This window comes from Xiphophorus couchianus, chromosome 21 (assembly GCF_001444195.1).
Source record: "Xiphophorus couchianus chromosome 21, X_couchianus-1.0, whole genome shotgun sequence".
Taxonomy (NCBI): Eukaryota; Metazoa; Chordata; class Actinopteri; order Cyprinodontiformes; family Poeciliidae; genus Xiphophorus; species Xiphophorus couchianus.
In genome coordinates this window covers 17687920-17702848 of record NC_040248.1, presented here as the reverse complement: position 1 = coordinate 17702848, position 14929 = coordinate 17687920, and the positions used below count along the sequence as shown (strand labels likewise).

Genomic DNA, 14929 nt, shown 5'->3' with positions numbered 1-14929 from the left:
GTTGCTTAAATATAAATGCGTCACTTGAAACCATTGTTAGATTGTTTCATTGATTGGTCAAGTGGTGCTCCAAGTATATGGAGTGAAAGTGAAAAGTGTTTAATTTTTTTAATCAGTGTGTATGGGATATTCGAAAATAGTAAGTCATATTTTCATGTTTAGGAACTACATTGAAAATTAAGGAAAAAATATGCAGACTTTACAAAAAAAATTTAAATAACACACAAGAGAGGACGGTGTAATTACACACCTCTTAGTCCATGCTCATCTTGTCTGTGGCAATTTAATGAAGTCTTTGTCCTTATTTAACTCAGATTTATGCGATGGCAATTGGACCTCCTTAATGCATAAGTTCTGTTGAAATTTGCCCAAAATAGAACCCAATAGTGAACTTTGTCGCCACCTGTTTACATTGTGTGGTTTCAACTTGCATTTGGTATCGACTGAACCATATTGTGGAAGCTTGAAATGAACGATGGCGTTTGAGAAGCACTCAAATTTTGGAGTGGCATAGTTGCAATCTGGAATTAAATGCTGTGGTATTAAAAATCTCCGATGTGTCCAAAAAAAAAAAGAAAAGAAAAAGCCCAACATTGTTGAATTTAAACATTTCCTCAAAAATAAGTGGATCAAAATTCGTTGACAGTGTTGTAAAAGACTCTGTGCCTGTTATGTGAAACACTTGATGGTATTTGATGCTGCAAAGAGCGACACAAGCAGTTATAAGGTTTAAAGGGTGATTACTTTTTCCAGATTTGGACTGTTTTTTGCATGCATTCAGGGTGCCAATGTGGTAAAATACAGTTTTAAGAAAACAGTATTGATATTTCTCACTATATTTCATGAAGACACGGGTACCCGATGACAACACCTGAACAGAAAACTGGTCTATCATCATTCTCATGAGTCTTTCTGCCACATTTACCGTTTATAGAAGGAAGAACTTTGTGTCTGCTTGTTTTCGTTTGCTGTTGCTAGCGTCCTATAGGTGAGAAGGAGAAGCCGCTGTCTGCAGCTATACGTGTCAGTCAGAATCCCATTACCGGAGAGGTCAAAGACAAACTGCTCCAGGTGTGGACAGTCTCAGTGGACAGCACTGCTCAACCATCCCAAGAAGGGAAAAAAAAAAAAAACATTTCCACCTGTCCCTCACATCTAATTGAGAACTTTTATCAAATCCAAACTTCTGTGAAGTCATTTCATTATTACCACCGTTGGTGTTATTATTACTATATTACTCCACCAGTTTTGCATTGCGAGCTGCCTCCCTGGTGGGGGAGTTTCATGAATACATATCAGGATCTTTAGCTCACTGGTGGTTATAATGCCTTGAGCAATTTCGCTTTGAGAGCGCCGCACACAAACAAAGACGGTCTTGGGCGACATGAATATTCATGAGCTGGAAATGCCGGAGCAGAGTTTAAAAGGCGGACTAAAAGGCGGATGGAGGGAAGGAGAGGCGAGGAGAACGACACAAACGGCAACAGCGGTGCTGTGGCTCTCTCTCTCTTTTTTTTTTTCTTTTTTGAAAGAGGAGGTGAAGACGTAACATTAAAAGCCCCGTAGGGGGCGGGAGTGGCTGTTGAAATGCTGTTAGACAGTTGTCTGCTCGGCCCGTCCTCGACGCCGGCCGCGTTCAGGGAGCGGCTGCGTGATCGGAAGCGTAACTGCGCTGGTGGCTACGAGACCCCACGGGCCTCACTGGCGGCCTCCATCATTATGCCGGCGGCGCTATCATTCCTGGACGTTGATTAAAATGTTGCCGATGTTGAAAGAAGCTGAAGGTTAAACAGCAAAGGGCGCGCATGCAGGCGTACAAGCGCGCGCACACACACACAGGCACCCCCCCCCTCGCACTCCCCCAAACTCTGACTTCTGCGTGAAAGCCCAAAGCATCTCCCTTTGACTTTATCTGCTCGACCTGAGCAACATTTTCCTCAATTATGCTCGCTATGTCTTACTGTTTAGTTAATATTGCTTTGGTAAACTGCAGGGGAGTTGATCTTTACACCTAAAGAGTGTCATAGTCAAGGTGACCTTCAGCAATGACTCCAAAAATGGCGAAAATGATCTCTAAAAGTAAATCCTCGTCTTTTGGTAAATGTTTTTTTTTAAACAAACAACTTCCAGAATCTACATTAATAAAAAAAATTTAAAAACATGACAACAAAATGCATGAGCATGCATTGACATTCGTAGGGATACTGCATCAAATCGCGCCAGTCACAACAAACGTCTGCCAACGTGAGCTCCAATATTTTCACGTGAACCGAGTAATAAATCTCAAAATGTCAGCAGACAAAAGCGGATGGCCGAAATGAACGCCGCGGCCTGCTTTCTGTATCTGTTTACCTTCGGCGAAAGTGTGATTTTATTATTATGGATCGGGAGGGCAGGACTTTTGAGCTGTGCAGAGAGCGGCGGGTAACATTAGATGCGTTGCAGCTGGAGCCAATATATTTGCATCGTTCTGGCAGCATCGGTCAGCTTTAGGTTGGATTGCATTTCATCAAATCCGAGTCCTTTCCCTTTTTGCCTCCTCCATTCCTGTCGGGCTCAATTTACCGAGGACTTAAATAAAACTCAAGAAACAGAGCCGCTCCTCACAAACTAGGCAACGCGCCCGGAAAGTACGGCTTAAAATAAGGAGATGCTAATGTGTTGAAATTCTGTAGTACTTCATGCGTGTGAGAACACACACATTTTTAGATACAAATCTGAAAGTGAAGGTTATGCATATTGTTAAGGAAATATGGATATTGTTGAGTGTTTAATATGGCTAATCTCATGCCATGTGCGTTTAAGAGATAAACATTCCTATTTGGACAAATGTTAAGCAGAGATAAACATTCTCCTGGCAAGGCTGTAACTTAAAGCAGCCATAAAATACTATGCTCTTGAAAGGCTTTAAATTAGTAGGCCATAAAGAATATCTTCCCCTGCCTAGAGGTCGGAGGTTGGGGGTTTCCCAGGGGCTCTGAGCTGCATCTGGAGTTGATCACAGACTTCGAATCTTGGAAACATCTGTTTAATTTCGGATACACCTTTTAAATATTGTTCGTGATAAGGCAAAGATTCAAATCTTTGGAGAAGCTGACTGCAGAGGAGCAAGATAGGTTTTGTGAAATTAACTTATAACTTTAACAACTAAAATGACTCTTGAGTTTTGTCATTAAAACTTAGGGGAAGGTTTACGTTTTTCCAAGGTGGCTCTCGGTTGGTCAACAGGAGGAACGCCTTCGTTGCATAAATTAAAATACGGAAACACCTCTTTGGTATAAGATGACGTGTAAGGAGGAAAAGAGAGAGAATTTTTTCTATTTTTCTCCACGTGGGCGCCTTTGTCTGTCTCTGTGTTGTGTGTTTGTCTGTTTTCCCTTGTGTGTCTGTTATTTTGTGATAAAATGCATATCTCTGTACCTCTGCAGCTTTGTTAACTGATTCATGCGTTGCTTTGTATGAATTAAACTCTGTGATCTGTGACGTCAACACGCCTTGTTTAGTTTCGTTTTACAGCTGCCCGCTGCTCGCCGAGAGGATCCAGGGCTTTTAAGGAAGAGACGAGCCAAACGTTTTGTTCAAAGTTTTAATAAATAAATTCTTCCTTTACAATATCTTAGTAAATATTTTGTAGAACTGATGACTAGGGCATTTTTATAACACTTTCTCAAATCCAGACGAAAAATGGCAAAAGTTTCGTCAGATTGAATGAACCTCAGTTTTCAAGTCTTACTACAGATTCTCAATTAAATTTAACTCTGGACTATTAGTAGGCCATTCTGACACAACAACATGCTTAGAAGTAAACTGATCTTTTGAAACTCTGCTGGATGCTTAGGGTCTTCATCCTGCTGAAAGTATCTCTCACAGGTTTCCTCTACAATGATCCTCTATTTAGCTACAGACATCTTACAACAGACTCTCAGTTTTCCTATCGTTGCTGAGGAACAGTACTGACACGGCTTCATCCGCGTGTTCAGGACGATGTGCATTGTTACTTTGAAACCCCACGTTGCATTTTGTATGTGGCTCAAGAAGTTCAGTTTCGGGCTCATCTAAGCAGAACATCTTCCAAACGTTTGGCGCTTTCCTTACACAGATTGTGGCAAACTTTAAAGACGATTCCCTATAGATTAGATTAGTTGCTTTTTGCCACAATTTCCTGAAATCCAGACTCTTGGCGTGCATGACTAATATGTGTCCTATCAGCAGTTTCTCCCATATGAGCTGTGGATTTCTGCAGAGTCATAACTTCCCTTTCATCACCTCTTTAGGATGTTAGATTGAACAGTGCTCTGTGAGACATTCAAACCGTAGATTTTCACCGGTTCGTATCCTAGCTCTTATTTCAGTCTTGACAACAGCATCTCTCTGCCCAGTCTGCTGCGTTCCTTCATCCTCGTGATCCCGTTTGTTCACTAGCAAACCTTTGACGGGGATCTCCGGCCGTAGCCTTTGAGCTCTACGGTCCTGCGGGTTTTTAAATGCCTCCTTGCATCAACACGGTAGATCTCGAGGATTAGGGCTGGAGGCCTCCACGGAGCATTTGAAGACATACTGAGAATAAATTTGACATTTCTAAAGCCAATTCATTTTATTTAGCGGGTAGCAAAGTAAAGGGAGTGGTTGGGCCAGAATCAGAAGAAATTTCAAATTTTTCAGATTTTTATACGCAAAGGTGTGAAACAAATTTTTCAAATGCAAACGTCCTTTACTACTTTATTCTATTTTATTACAACAACAACAAAAAATCCCCAATGAAACATGTAAATATTTGGGCTGGTGCTACGACAAAGTCCAAAAACGAGTAATGAATATGTTTACTACCCATTGTATGGAACACTATATATGATAAAGCATTCTTCTAAATATAAAGAAATATGTATTTTCATCTGCATTAACCTGGGAAGTTGACCTAACATGTTGTTAGTAATGAATATTATATTATTATGCCCTGCCCAAAAGGAGACGACATGTGGTGTGAGAGCGCACTCAGGTTGATACAGATCTTTATTCAATTTAACAGATCATTTCTATACTTCTAATTAAGCACAGAACCAGTCGGAAAAACAATTAGCATTCTGAAATCAGTTGTTACAACTTTTGTCATGCGTATTTTTTGTCGTTTTGTTTCGCAACTCTCGCTCGTGTCTCAAAAGTCGCCACTTGCCCACGAGCACTTTTACGAAGCTCGAGCCTCATGAATTAACGGAGCAGACGCGCTATCCGCCCAGATTCATGTAGCTACGGCAACAGCGGAATTTGCCAGGTTTATTGATAACCAGAGTCTCTTGGCGGAGGCAGGATTTAGCGCACCTTAAGGGAGTCCCTCCTCCCGCGCTGGGTATATGCTCCTGAGATCTCATCTCGTGTTAATTTGTCACCGAGGAGGTACTCTCACCGTTAGCCCTCCGGCTAACTCTGAGCTATTCATTGTCTCGTATGGCTACGGGCCTTTTTTGTTCTCCGAGAGATTGTTCCACAATTTACATTGCCTTGCTTTTTTTTCTTTGTTTTTTCCTCTGCTTCCACCTCGCTCTGCCTTGACTGTTTGGTTTTTGCTTTGTTTTTTTCTCCCATTCCCTCTCCTTTTGACCGTGACAATTACGCATCCTCCTGTGGGACAATTAAAAAAAAGGGAGCTGGCTTTCCCCCCGGTAAAAAGGAAAGAGACAAAGGAAAGGGATCGAGGAAATAATGATGCTAGATTTGTTTGTGCAGTCGCCCGTCTCCTTTGAACCGGCGCCTCTTGATGTAGCTGCTGTTTTGTTCCAGCGCCACCCCTTCGCCAAGGACGCCCTGCCTTTCAGCCCCACTGTCCGACAAAAACAAATAAAAGCGCTCTTCAGCTCAGAGACGCGAAACTTTTCCCCACCCCGCGTCAATGTGGTTGTCCTCTTTCATCGCGCGTTCCTGAACGCCTCCTCTTCCTCTCTCGACAGGTGCAAATGCAACCTTCACGCCAACAGCTGCGTGTTCGACAAAGAGAAGTTGAGCTGCGAGTGCGAGCACAACACCACCGGGCCTGACTGCGGGCGCTGCAAGAGGAGCTACCAAGGGCGAGCGTGGAGTGCTGGCTCCTACCTGCCCATTCCCAAGGGCACGGCTAATATCTGTGAGTACGAACACACATGCGCCGCAACAAACCCAGAAACATGTTAGCTCGTCAACATGTAAGGGAGGGGGGCCGCTGCACATGTTCCCCTTGATCTGTAGACTTAGACTGACTTTGTTGTCATTTTGCATGCACAGGGTGTATACAGAACGAAATTTCGTTGCATACGGCTCAGGACAGTGTTTTGAGGTTCCAATGTTGTGAGGTTACTCCAGAATAAAATAAAATACAGTATAAAATGTGAATATAAATATGAATATAAAATATAAAGTGCAGGACTGACAGTAAAATGGAAGTTATTTAGCTCTGTACATGTGCAAGGTATGAAGTGGAGACCAGTTTTTGAGTGCAGTCCAGTTAAGAGCTCAGCAGTCTGATGGCAAGTGGGAAAAAGCTGTTTCGGAACCTGGTGGACCTGCACCGGATGCAATTACTGTAGAGTCACATTCAGATTTTCTTGCTACGAAAGCGGCGTCAACATCAGGCTGCGACCGGCCAACACTGGCCGTTTTATTGCGAACACATTGTCTCTACTTTTGAATCTGGTCAAACGTAATCAGCATCATTAAAACCTCACCGACACTTTGATATTCCCCCCCCTACTTTTTCGTAAAATGGTTCTTTACAACAAGGCGACTCACTTGGGTAAGTCGTCGGTGAATAGTTATTGATGCTTTTCGTTTAGACATCAAATTATGGTGGAAACGTGAGAAGTCTACGTAAACATCCCATTGAGTGTTAATGTAAATAACGCCACTAGCACGTCAAGTAGGATCGTGGTGAGGCATGTCGGCTTCGTAAGCTGCATTTTCTTTTGAATATTTTTTAAACTACCTCGACGAAAAACTGCTGGATTTTCTGCCAAAAGTTTAATTCCACAGAAAAATGAGTAGACAAGTGAATCTGCGAATTCTGCAACATGGCTTTTTTTGCTGAATTAATCAAAGTAAAAGGGGTGAATATCGGGTTTGTGTTTGTGGGAACTGGAAAGAAAGTGATCATTTTGAATCATGTCATCCAGGATGCTTTGCTTTGAAACGACAACGAGAACCAGGGTATATTCCAAGTGTTGTTATAAGCCACCATTAAAGAAGAAGAGCTTAAAATTGCAACAAAAACAAAAAAAAATGTTCTGACTTGTGACTCAGTGTTTTCTTGAGATGATGCATTCAACAGAGAAACTCACCCTGACACGGAGGAGGGAACGAGAGCTTCACACCCAAACAGCAAAATCAGAATTTACAGTATAACGATCTCCATTTCCCCCCTTTTTCTCTTTCCCTCCTTGGAGCTCTTGCTGTCTTCCATTCTGTTCCCTCGGAGAAAAATAACGTTTGCTCTTCCGTTGAAGCAAACAGAGCAAGGACGTAGTGTCAGACTCCACATCCAGCAGTTTGATGCTGCTGAAGTGAGCGGAGACCACTTTATCTGTACTTACGTAAAGAGCTTTTTCTATCAGTCGCAAATGAGGGCAATTATGGCCTCGGTGCAAACACTCTTGATTAATAGATGGCCTGCTTCTTAGTCACAGCACAGCAACTGGTGTGTAGATTTAGTCCGGCGTGGGCGATTGGTGCAAACACGGCTCCAGAAAACATTAGATTATCGTTATAAAGCACTCAAGCGACACGCTTAATGTTTTTTGTCGCTCATTTCAGAAAGCGAAACTCGTATATTAAATAGATTTCTTATGCACGATGTTGGTGATTGTAGCATGCCTATAGTGAGCACTACCAAATGTAATGTCTCGGGACATTTTTGATCACGAAACTGTAAAAATATCCTTTGGTTTCGGGCAGATAGGAAAATATGCAGCAGATGCCAAATGCCAATTTGAACGTTATTGGTTAAACATTTGGCCAGCTGCTTGAAACCCGTCACCGTGTCGGTGTTTCGTTGCGCTGCCATCTACCCAGAATGGTGCCACGGTTGAAAAGTTAAGCAAAGTGGCGTGACAGTGTATCCAGTAACACAGGAGATTAAGAATAATTATATTTTTTGGAAGACACTTTTTCTTTTTTTTTTATTGTTTCACAAATAAAATAAAAAACCGTGAACTGCAATATCTTTTAAACATATCTAAATAGAATAATTACATCCAGGTTTGATTGGTCCAAATCTTGTGGGATTATTTTTATAAATTTTTTTTGCATGCTGCATTCTAATTTTGAACTTTAACCAAAAGAACAGTTCATTTTTGTGCATTTATTCACAGCTTATAAAGTTCCAAATGTTTTCTCAAAACAGTGTTCAGTGAATCATAATGGTCAGGTCAAAGTCTTTTAGATATTAAACTCATAGATAACTCATCACAAACAATAAAACACGCATTGACTTTGCTGACTTCCTGAAGGCGGAGTTTGAGAAACAGCAGGACTTTGTTCTAGAGACAGAGCCCCAATTTCAAGGCTTTCTTTTAAGTCCATATTTGACATATATATATACAACATTTTTTTATAACAACCGACGGTAACATAGTTAATTTATCGTGCCATAAAATGATTCTATTTGGCTGGAAAACACATAATACCGCCCCTTTAAATGGTGAAAATCAGCTTAATTACTTTGTTTGCTGGTATTTTTCCCCCCTTGCTCTGAGAACATCTCCATGCTTTTACAGCCTCTGAACGACATGACATCTGTCTACTTTACAACAAGACATATTATTGCATTTTAATATCGTTATACCTCTAACTTATCTTTTTCTTTTTTCTTCTTTTTTTTTTTTTACCACCGTATTATAAAATCACCCGAGCAGAAGCTCCAAAACGGTCAGCATTCCTGCCTTATATCAGCCAACAAAATGACAGCTTTAGGTTCAAATATGCTCCCAACTTTCATCCCTCCCACCCCCCGTCTCTTTATTACTGCGATTTCTGCCTCCCTGCCTGGGGACTCGCAGCTCGGCCGCCGGCCACCGATGACTTATTCCGCCTCCCCGAGGATCCGCGTTATGAGACTTAGGGAGGGTTAGTGAAATAGCCATAACCACAGCCTGGATTGACAGCACATTATTAAAAAAAACCACAAAAAAAAACCGGACACACACGCATGCACAGGTGCTCAGCCAGACCTCGGCACGGCGCAGGCACACACCCTCATAACCACACAAGAGGCACGCAGACAAACTCCTTTGGCCCTGCCGGTGATGAAAAACAGTCCCAGTGTAAAAGCGCGTTATTATACTTTGTCTTGGAGGAGGCAAAATCCATAATGTAATAACGCTGTGAAAAATCTATAGGAATGCAAGGTTTCCCTGCTGAATAGAGAAGAAAACACACAAAGCTGAGGGGAGAAAGAGAAACGAAACAAAAGAAAGAGAAAACGTTATGTGCTGTGCTGCAGTCGGTGAAAGTCTCCCTGTGTTTGCGCCAAAAGCGAGCAAGCATATGGCCTCTCCGCCGAGGCAAATTTGTCAAAGATGAAAACGCAATTAAGATTTAATTTCGTCTTACTATGCCCATCGTGTCGTCTGACGGGATAAGGAGGTCAATGAATCATCATCTGGAAGGGGGTGTGGCACTGGAGGGGGGCGGATGGTGTTAATGTGTCGCCGCATAATGGGGCTGTGTTTGAAACGGGGATCTAAAGAGTGACAGGGAGCGAAATGGATGGCGGAGAAGGGAAAAGGAGGGGAGGCGGGCATCGCTCTCTGTCACAGCTAACTCGGCTTACAGGGGGTTGGGTGGGGTGGCGGTGATGGTACGGGAGGGCAGGGAGGCGTCGCTTTCTCCGTCTGTAATGCTTTGCCCACACCGCCGCACGCCCACCCGCCTCTCATCCTCGCTCATTTTCGCTTCCTTCCTCGGGAGAGAGACAGAAGGAGAGGGATCAGTTGCAGAATTAACCGTGGCAGTTCATTTCACTGTACGACTGAAGGGAGCCGAGGTAAACGGAGGCTGGCGTTCGGGTGAAGGGGGAGTGGCTGTTCACCTACAGAAACTCGATTTCCGGCGGTGGAGTTTATCCTGGACATCGCTTTGAAGATAGACTGTGTTCACCTGAAACAGTTCGGCTAATTTCAAGATCGCGCAGGTTGCCGACAACGCACACAGTTGAAACCAGACATTTAGATACATACATGTTTATTTTTTTCCCACTGACTACTATTAAACCCCAACAAACCTTTTTCCACTTTCTCGTGTTTTTTGGAATTGTACATTTGGAAAACCAATTAACGTTAACTTCCTGGCCGATGTCTGGAGATTTTGAAAGGTTCATTGTTTTGCCTGAAAATGTAATGTTATTATGGCTAATATATTTTAGTTTCATCAAGCCAATCATCATCAGCATGATCTCAGTGTATATAAGCTTCTGATTTTGAAGGAGAGAAAACACGGTTTCTGTCATTATTTCTCCATCTAACAAACAATTTCAGTAGCCCTGAAGGTTTTGTGACACGGAATGTCACACTGTGAGAAAAAAGGCTTTTTCTTATTAGTTGGTGTATTTAAATATCTGGTCTGATATTCTCTTTTGTTAAACACGGCTTCTTTCAAAGTCTTAAGATTGGTCTGAAATCTTTTTTTTTTCTCCAACATATTAGGCAACTGATCATTCGAAAGTTAAAAAAATGTTTGGTTTAAACTAACTATATTAAACTCCGAGGAGGTTTTAGTCAAACAGGAATTGGCCGCCACTTGGGGGCACCACTGCCCATGTACTGAAAATTTTCTGCACAAATTCCTGTACTGTTACGCCCCTACCATCCATCCATCCATCCATCCATCCATCCATCCATCCATCTGAACATGTATTCACCTTTCACACATATGAAGATAAGTTCTTGCGAGAGAAATGAAAGAAACTTAAATGCTGCGACCTCTCTTAACCTGTAAACTTGCTGCATAATCACAACTCTGTGAGCGTTCAATTTTTGAGATTATTTATTAACGCAGCCTCCAGTCATAGTGCAATCATTGTCCTCACATAGTGGGTAAATATTAGAGTTCGACATATACACTTGAGGCTTACCAAAGGAGTCTTTCTAGCCAATGTTTAGACTTTTTACACATTCTGCACCCCGTTTCTGAGCATCCAGTCCTCTCGTACGTCTGTGTGGCAACTAAACGAGTAGATTACCTTGGTAGACCAGGATTGAGAGACCCCGGATCTGACGTAGCTGACGCCGCAGCCCACGACTTCATAGATCTGTATTGATCAAAGCAGCAAAGGCCTTGAGCCTCAAATAATTGATCCCCTGCACACCAAGAGCAGCCACATCATCATCATCCTGCTTTTTCACCGTAGTCCAGGCAAGCATCACAAGACGGAGCGCCGTCACATCAGAAGCCAGCGGACACAACAAGAAGTAAAAAAATACCACACAGCTGTCAAAGAGCACTTTGGTCTGGTGCTAATGAACAGCTGCCGGCCGCTGAAATCTGATTATCTACTCCTTTTGTCCAAATGGGAGGTGTTGGTCTCGTTGTTTGGCAGAGGAATTTCAGCGTTGAGATGAGATGCCGGATGAACAGAAGACTTTATAGTATAAAGAAAATGTGTCTTTGTGTTGACATTTAGGTTCTTGTAAAGCTTTTTCAGTTCATCACAGCTTTTTTGACACAAAAACCTGTGATGAATTTCATCGAACGGGGACTAATTAACTCTCAAGGTGATCGTTTATGTCAGGATTTACTAAACAAACCCAATCCAGGACGCTTCAGCGGAAAAATCTGTATATTTTTTTGTATCTTACCTCTCTAATAATTTAAAATCAAGACATGTTGATATGAATTTTATCTTAGATTAACAGTTTCATTTAGAGGTACAACAGCCAAGCTTTTCCTGGCCGAAATTGGTTCCTGTTTCTTTTTCTGTTGAGCTCTGATTGGCTGATTTCTGTTTTAATTGAAACCATTATTTCCCCCCCTCAAGTCATGAAGGTTAATTGATATAATCAACTCTTACGCTGTCAGGTTTATCCTAATGAAACTTTCACCAGAACCAGAACTAAACATGGAGAAGCAGCAATCAGCTTCTACGCGCCACAGATCTGGAACAAACTACCAGAAAACTGCAAAGCAGCCGAAACACTGAGTTCCTTTAAATCAAAGCAAAATACCACACATTAACTGGAACATTGATCAATATATTTGGTGTGTATTGAGGATTTTGATAACGGTGCTTGACAAAATGTGATGTTTACTGCTTGTTTCAATGTTTTTCTGTCAAACATTTCAAACCACCTTGTTGCTGAAATGTGCTTTTCTGATAAACTTGAACATGTCCTGTCAGGCGTTCAGATCAACGAGCTGACAGAAACAGGATAGAAGACTCCTTAAACGTTTCATTTTTTTTTCACATTTCTCCGCCAGCCGCATGAATGCAAGTTTTCTTTAAAAAAAAAAACAAAAAAACAGCTTTGGTCCAAAGAGGCCGCTTGGAGTGATCTGCAAGTGATCTGTACGTTACAGTTCGGGTCTGATGTTTGCTTGCTTTCCTAAGTATCTTATCAAAGCATCACTCCCTGACCTTTCTTTAATATTTCATTAAGCTCAAAAAGTGCATCAGAGCAAATTCTGCTGGTGAATGTGCGCGCAGACAGAAAGCTGTACAAAGTTCGATGGAGGTTTTAAATAGTAAAAAAAAAAAAAAAAAAAAAGGAATATCACATATTTAGTTTTTGACTCGCCAAGAAAATCCGGCTTCTGATTTGTGCTTTATCTTAAAATTTGTTCTTTTGTTAAAAGTTTTAGGACATTCTTTTAAAATGCATTCAAATGACTGTGTTTCATCCCCAACGTAACCACTTGGTTTATGTTTTTACTCTTTTTTTTTTTTTTTCTCCCCCTTGATTATTTGGGCCTTTATTTTACCCCAATTCTGTTCTCTGTAAAACTCAGTGATTTTTTTTTCCCGTGCATCCTGTCATCCTGCTCCTCCTCCTGCTGCTCTCCTCCATTATTTTGCTCTTTCTCTACCCATTCTGGCACATTTGTTCTCGTCTTTTTTTTATTTCCTCTTCTCCCCCTACTCCTCAAAACCCCCAAATACCCCAGAGAACTAGCTTGTTTACACTTTCTTTTCCACGTCTCAGAAGTGTGCAGCTGTGACGCTAATCTTTCTTTCAAATATATATATTTTTCTTTTCCGTCTATCTTTGGATTTTCTTTAGTTTTTTTTTTTTTCCGACTTTACACCTCTTCTCCTCCCTCAAATCTTAAGCTGTCCTTCTCCCCAACTTAGCTCCTGGCCACTTTGAGGCTTGCCACCTTCAATTCAGATCTACACGTGGAGACGGAGCCGGCGAGACGGAGCACTCCGGCTAGCCGCAGAGCCGTAATTTTGCTCCTGAGGAATTCAATCAAATCAGCTCGCACGCCGCCGCCGCGCTCGCGGTCTGGCAACCGACGCCGCTGCCGACCGGTTAGCGACGCCTGTCACCATCACGGGGCTCTGTATAGCCAAAGAGGTCCCAGATGATGATGGATTGCTATGAAATGATGGCGGCCAGGGGAAAGTAATTACTAACTTTGCCTTCGGGGTGGTGCTGGTGGTGGTGCGGGGGAGGATTTCAGCAGATAAGCCCCTTTTCCAGAGCGCTCGATCGGCTGCGCCAAAGCAAACAGGTGAAGGTCAGAGAGGAACGAATGCTGACAGAAACAACGTAATGACGCCCGCGGTCATCCAACGCTCATGTCATCAGCCAAACGTCATCGACACAAGAATGTGACGAATTTCAGCAGCGGGCCTGCTCACGCTGCAGGAAGCATTAGGAGCGGGTGAAAGAAAGAACATGCAGAGGAGAAAAAGAATGTAGGTCAAATATACTGAAGTGTGAGATTCAGAAAAAAGAAACGCGTTTCACTGTAACCTGGAGCTGATTTGCTGAGGTGTAATCACCTACATCCCCATTGACTGGAGATGTTCTGTTTTTGCTTTTTTTTTTTTTTAAGTTCAAGGCTATTTTTAAAAAATGAAGCATTACGTACTAATGACATTTAGTACATGACAATTAATCGGACAATTAATTGTGTTCAAATGGACCAAGAAAGAACAAAAAGACATGACAAAGTACAGAGAGGTACGGGTAAATGTACTTAAAATAATGATTATTTTACTAACAATACAGTGAATTGTGCAACAACTTAAGTAAAACCATGAAGCACAGTCGTGTGGAATTGAGGTGAGCATGTGTAGGTGCGTGCAGTAGGTGCTGAGAAATGACAAACCAAAAGGGGGATGGAAGACACAAAGCGCAAAACAAAGGAGAGATGCAGCTTCTATGTGCTTTTCTTGGCTTTACAGTCAAAATGGTCCAAAGTTTGCCCTGGTGCTGCAACGTAGATCTGGAACAAACAGACATCAGTACACTGGAGCCGTCACGGCATCAACTCTTGCTGACCCCGCTGAAGAAAAGCGTCCTGGCAGCAGGATGCTGCCTTCACCCACCACACGTTACCACGGGGGGTGATGGGTTCAAGGTGATATTCAGAGTTCAGATATTCAAAACGCAGGGTTTTCAGTGTGGGCAAAAACGTTTGATCAACATGTCAAATTTATTTATTTATTTTTTTAAAGTTGATTTGCTAAATAATAATCAGCTATCACCACTCTGCTTTTGTAGACAAAGGGACTGTATTATTTGTTTCTCAGCCACATAGTATCAACTCATAGCACAATCAAGTAACTATGTTTCCATCAGTTGCTATAAACATTCTGTATATATATATCAAGTATGACTTAGAAGAAATTTAACTTTGGAATTTGTCACCTTGAAATTAGGCGTCTGTCTCTTTAAGAAACTCTTACTCTTTCAAAACTCTGCCTTCAGGAAGTCATGTCAACATTGCTCCTCTGGTAATGTCAAAA

General features: G+C 42.0%; 1 protein-coding gene across 7 annotated transcripts in view; it reads left to right on the top strand.

Annotated features, from left to right (window-relative positions):
* The window catches only part of ntng1a (netrin g1a), a 148783-nt gene that overhangs the window by 101915 nt on the left and 31939 nt on the right, over nucleotides 1–14929 (top strand). For all 7 annotated transcript variants that reach the window (XM_028005220.1, XM_028005219.1, XM_028005222.1 and 4 more), the window contains exon 4: nucleotides 5943–6115. In XM_028005220.1, coding sequence (XP_027861021.1) covers nucleotides 5943–6115 — 173 coding nt within the window. The remainder of the gene's footprint in view (nucleotides 1–5942; nucleotides 6116–14929) is intronic.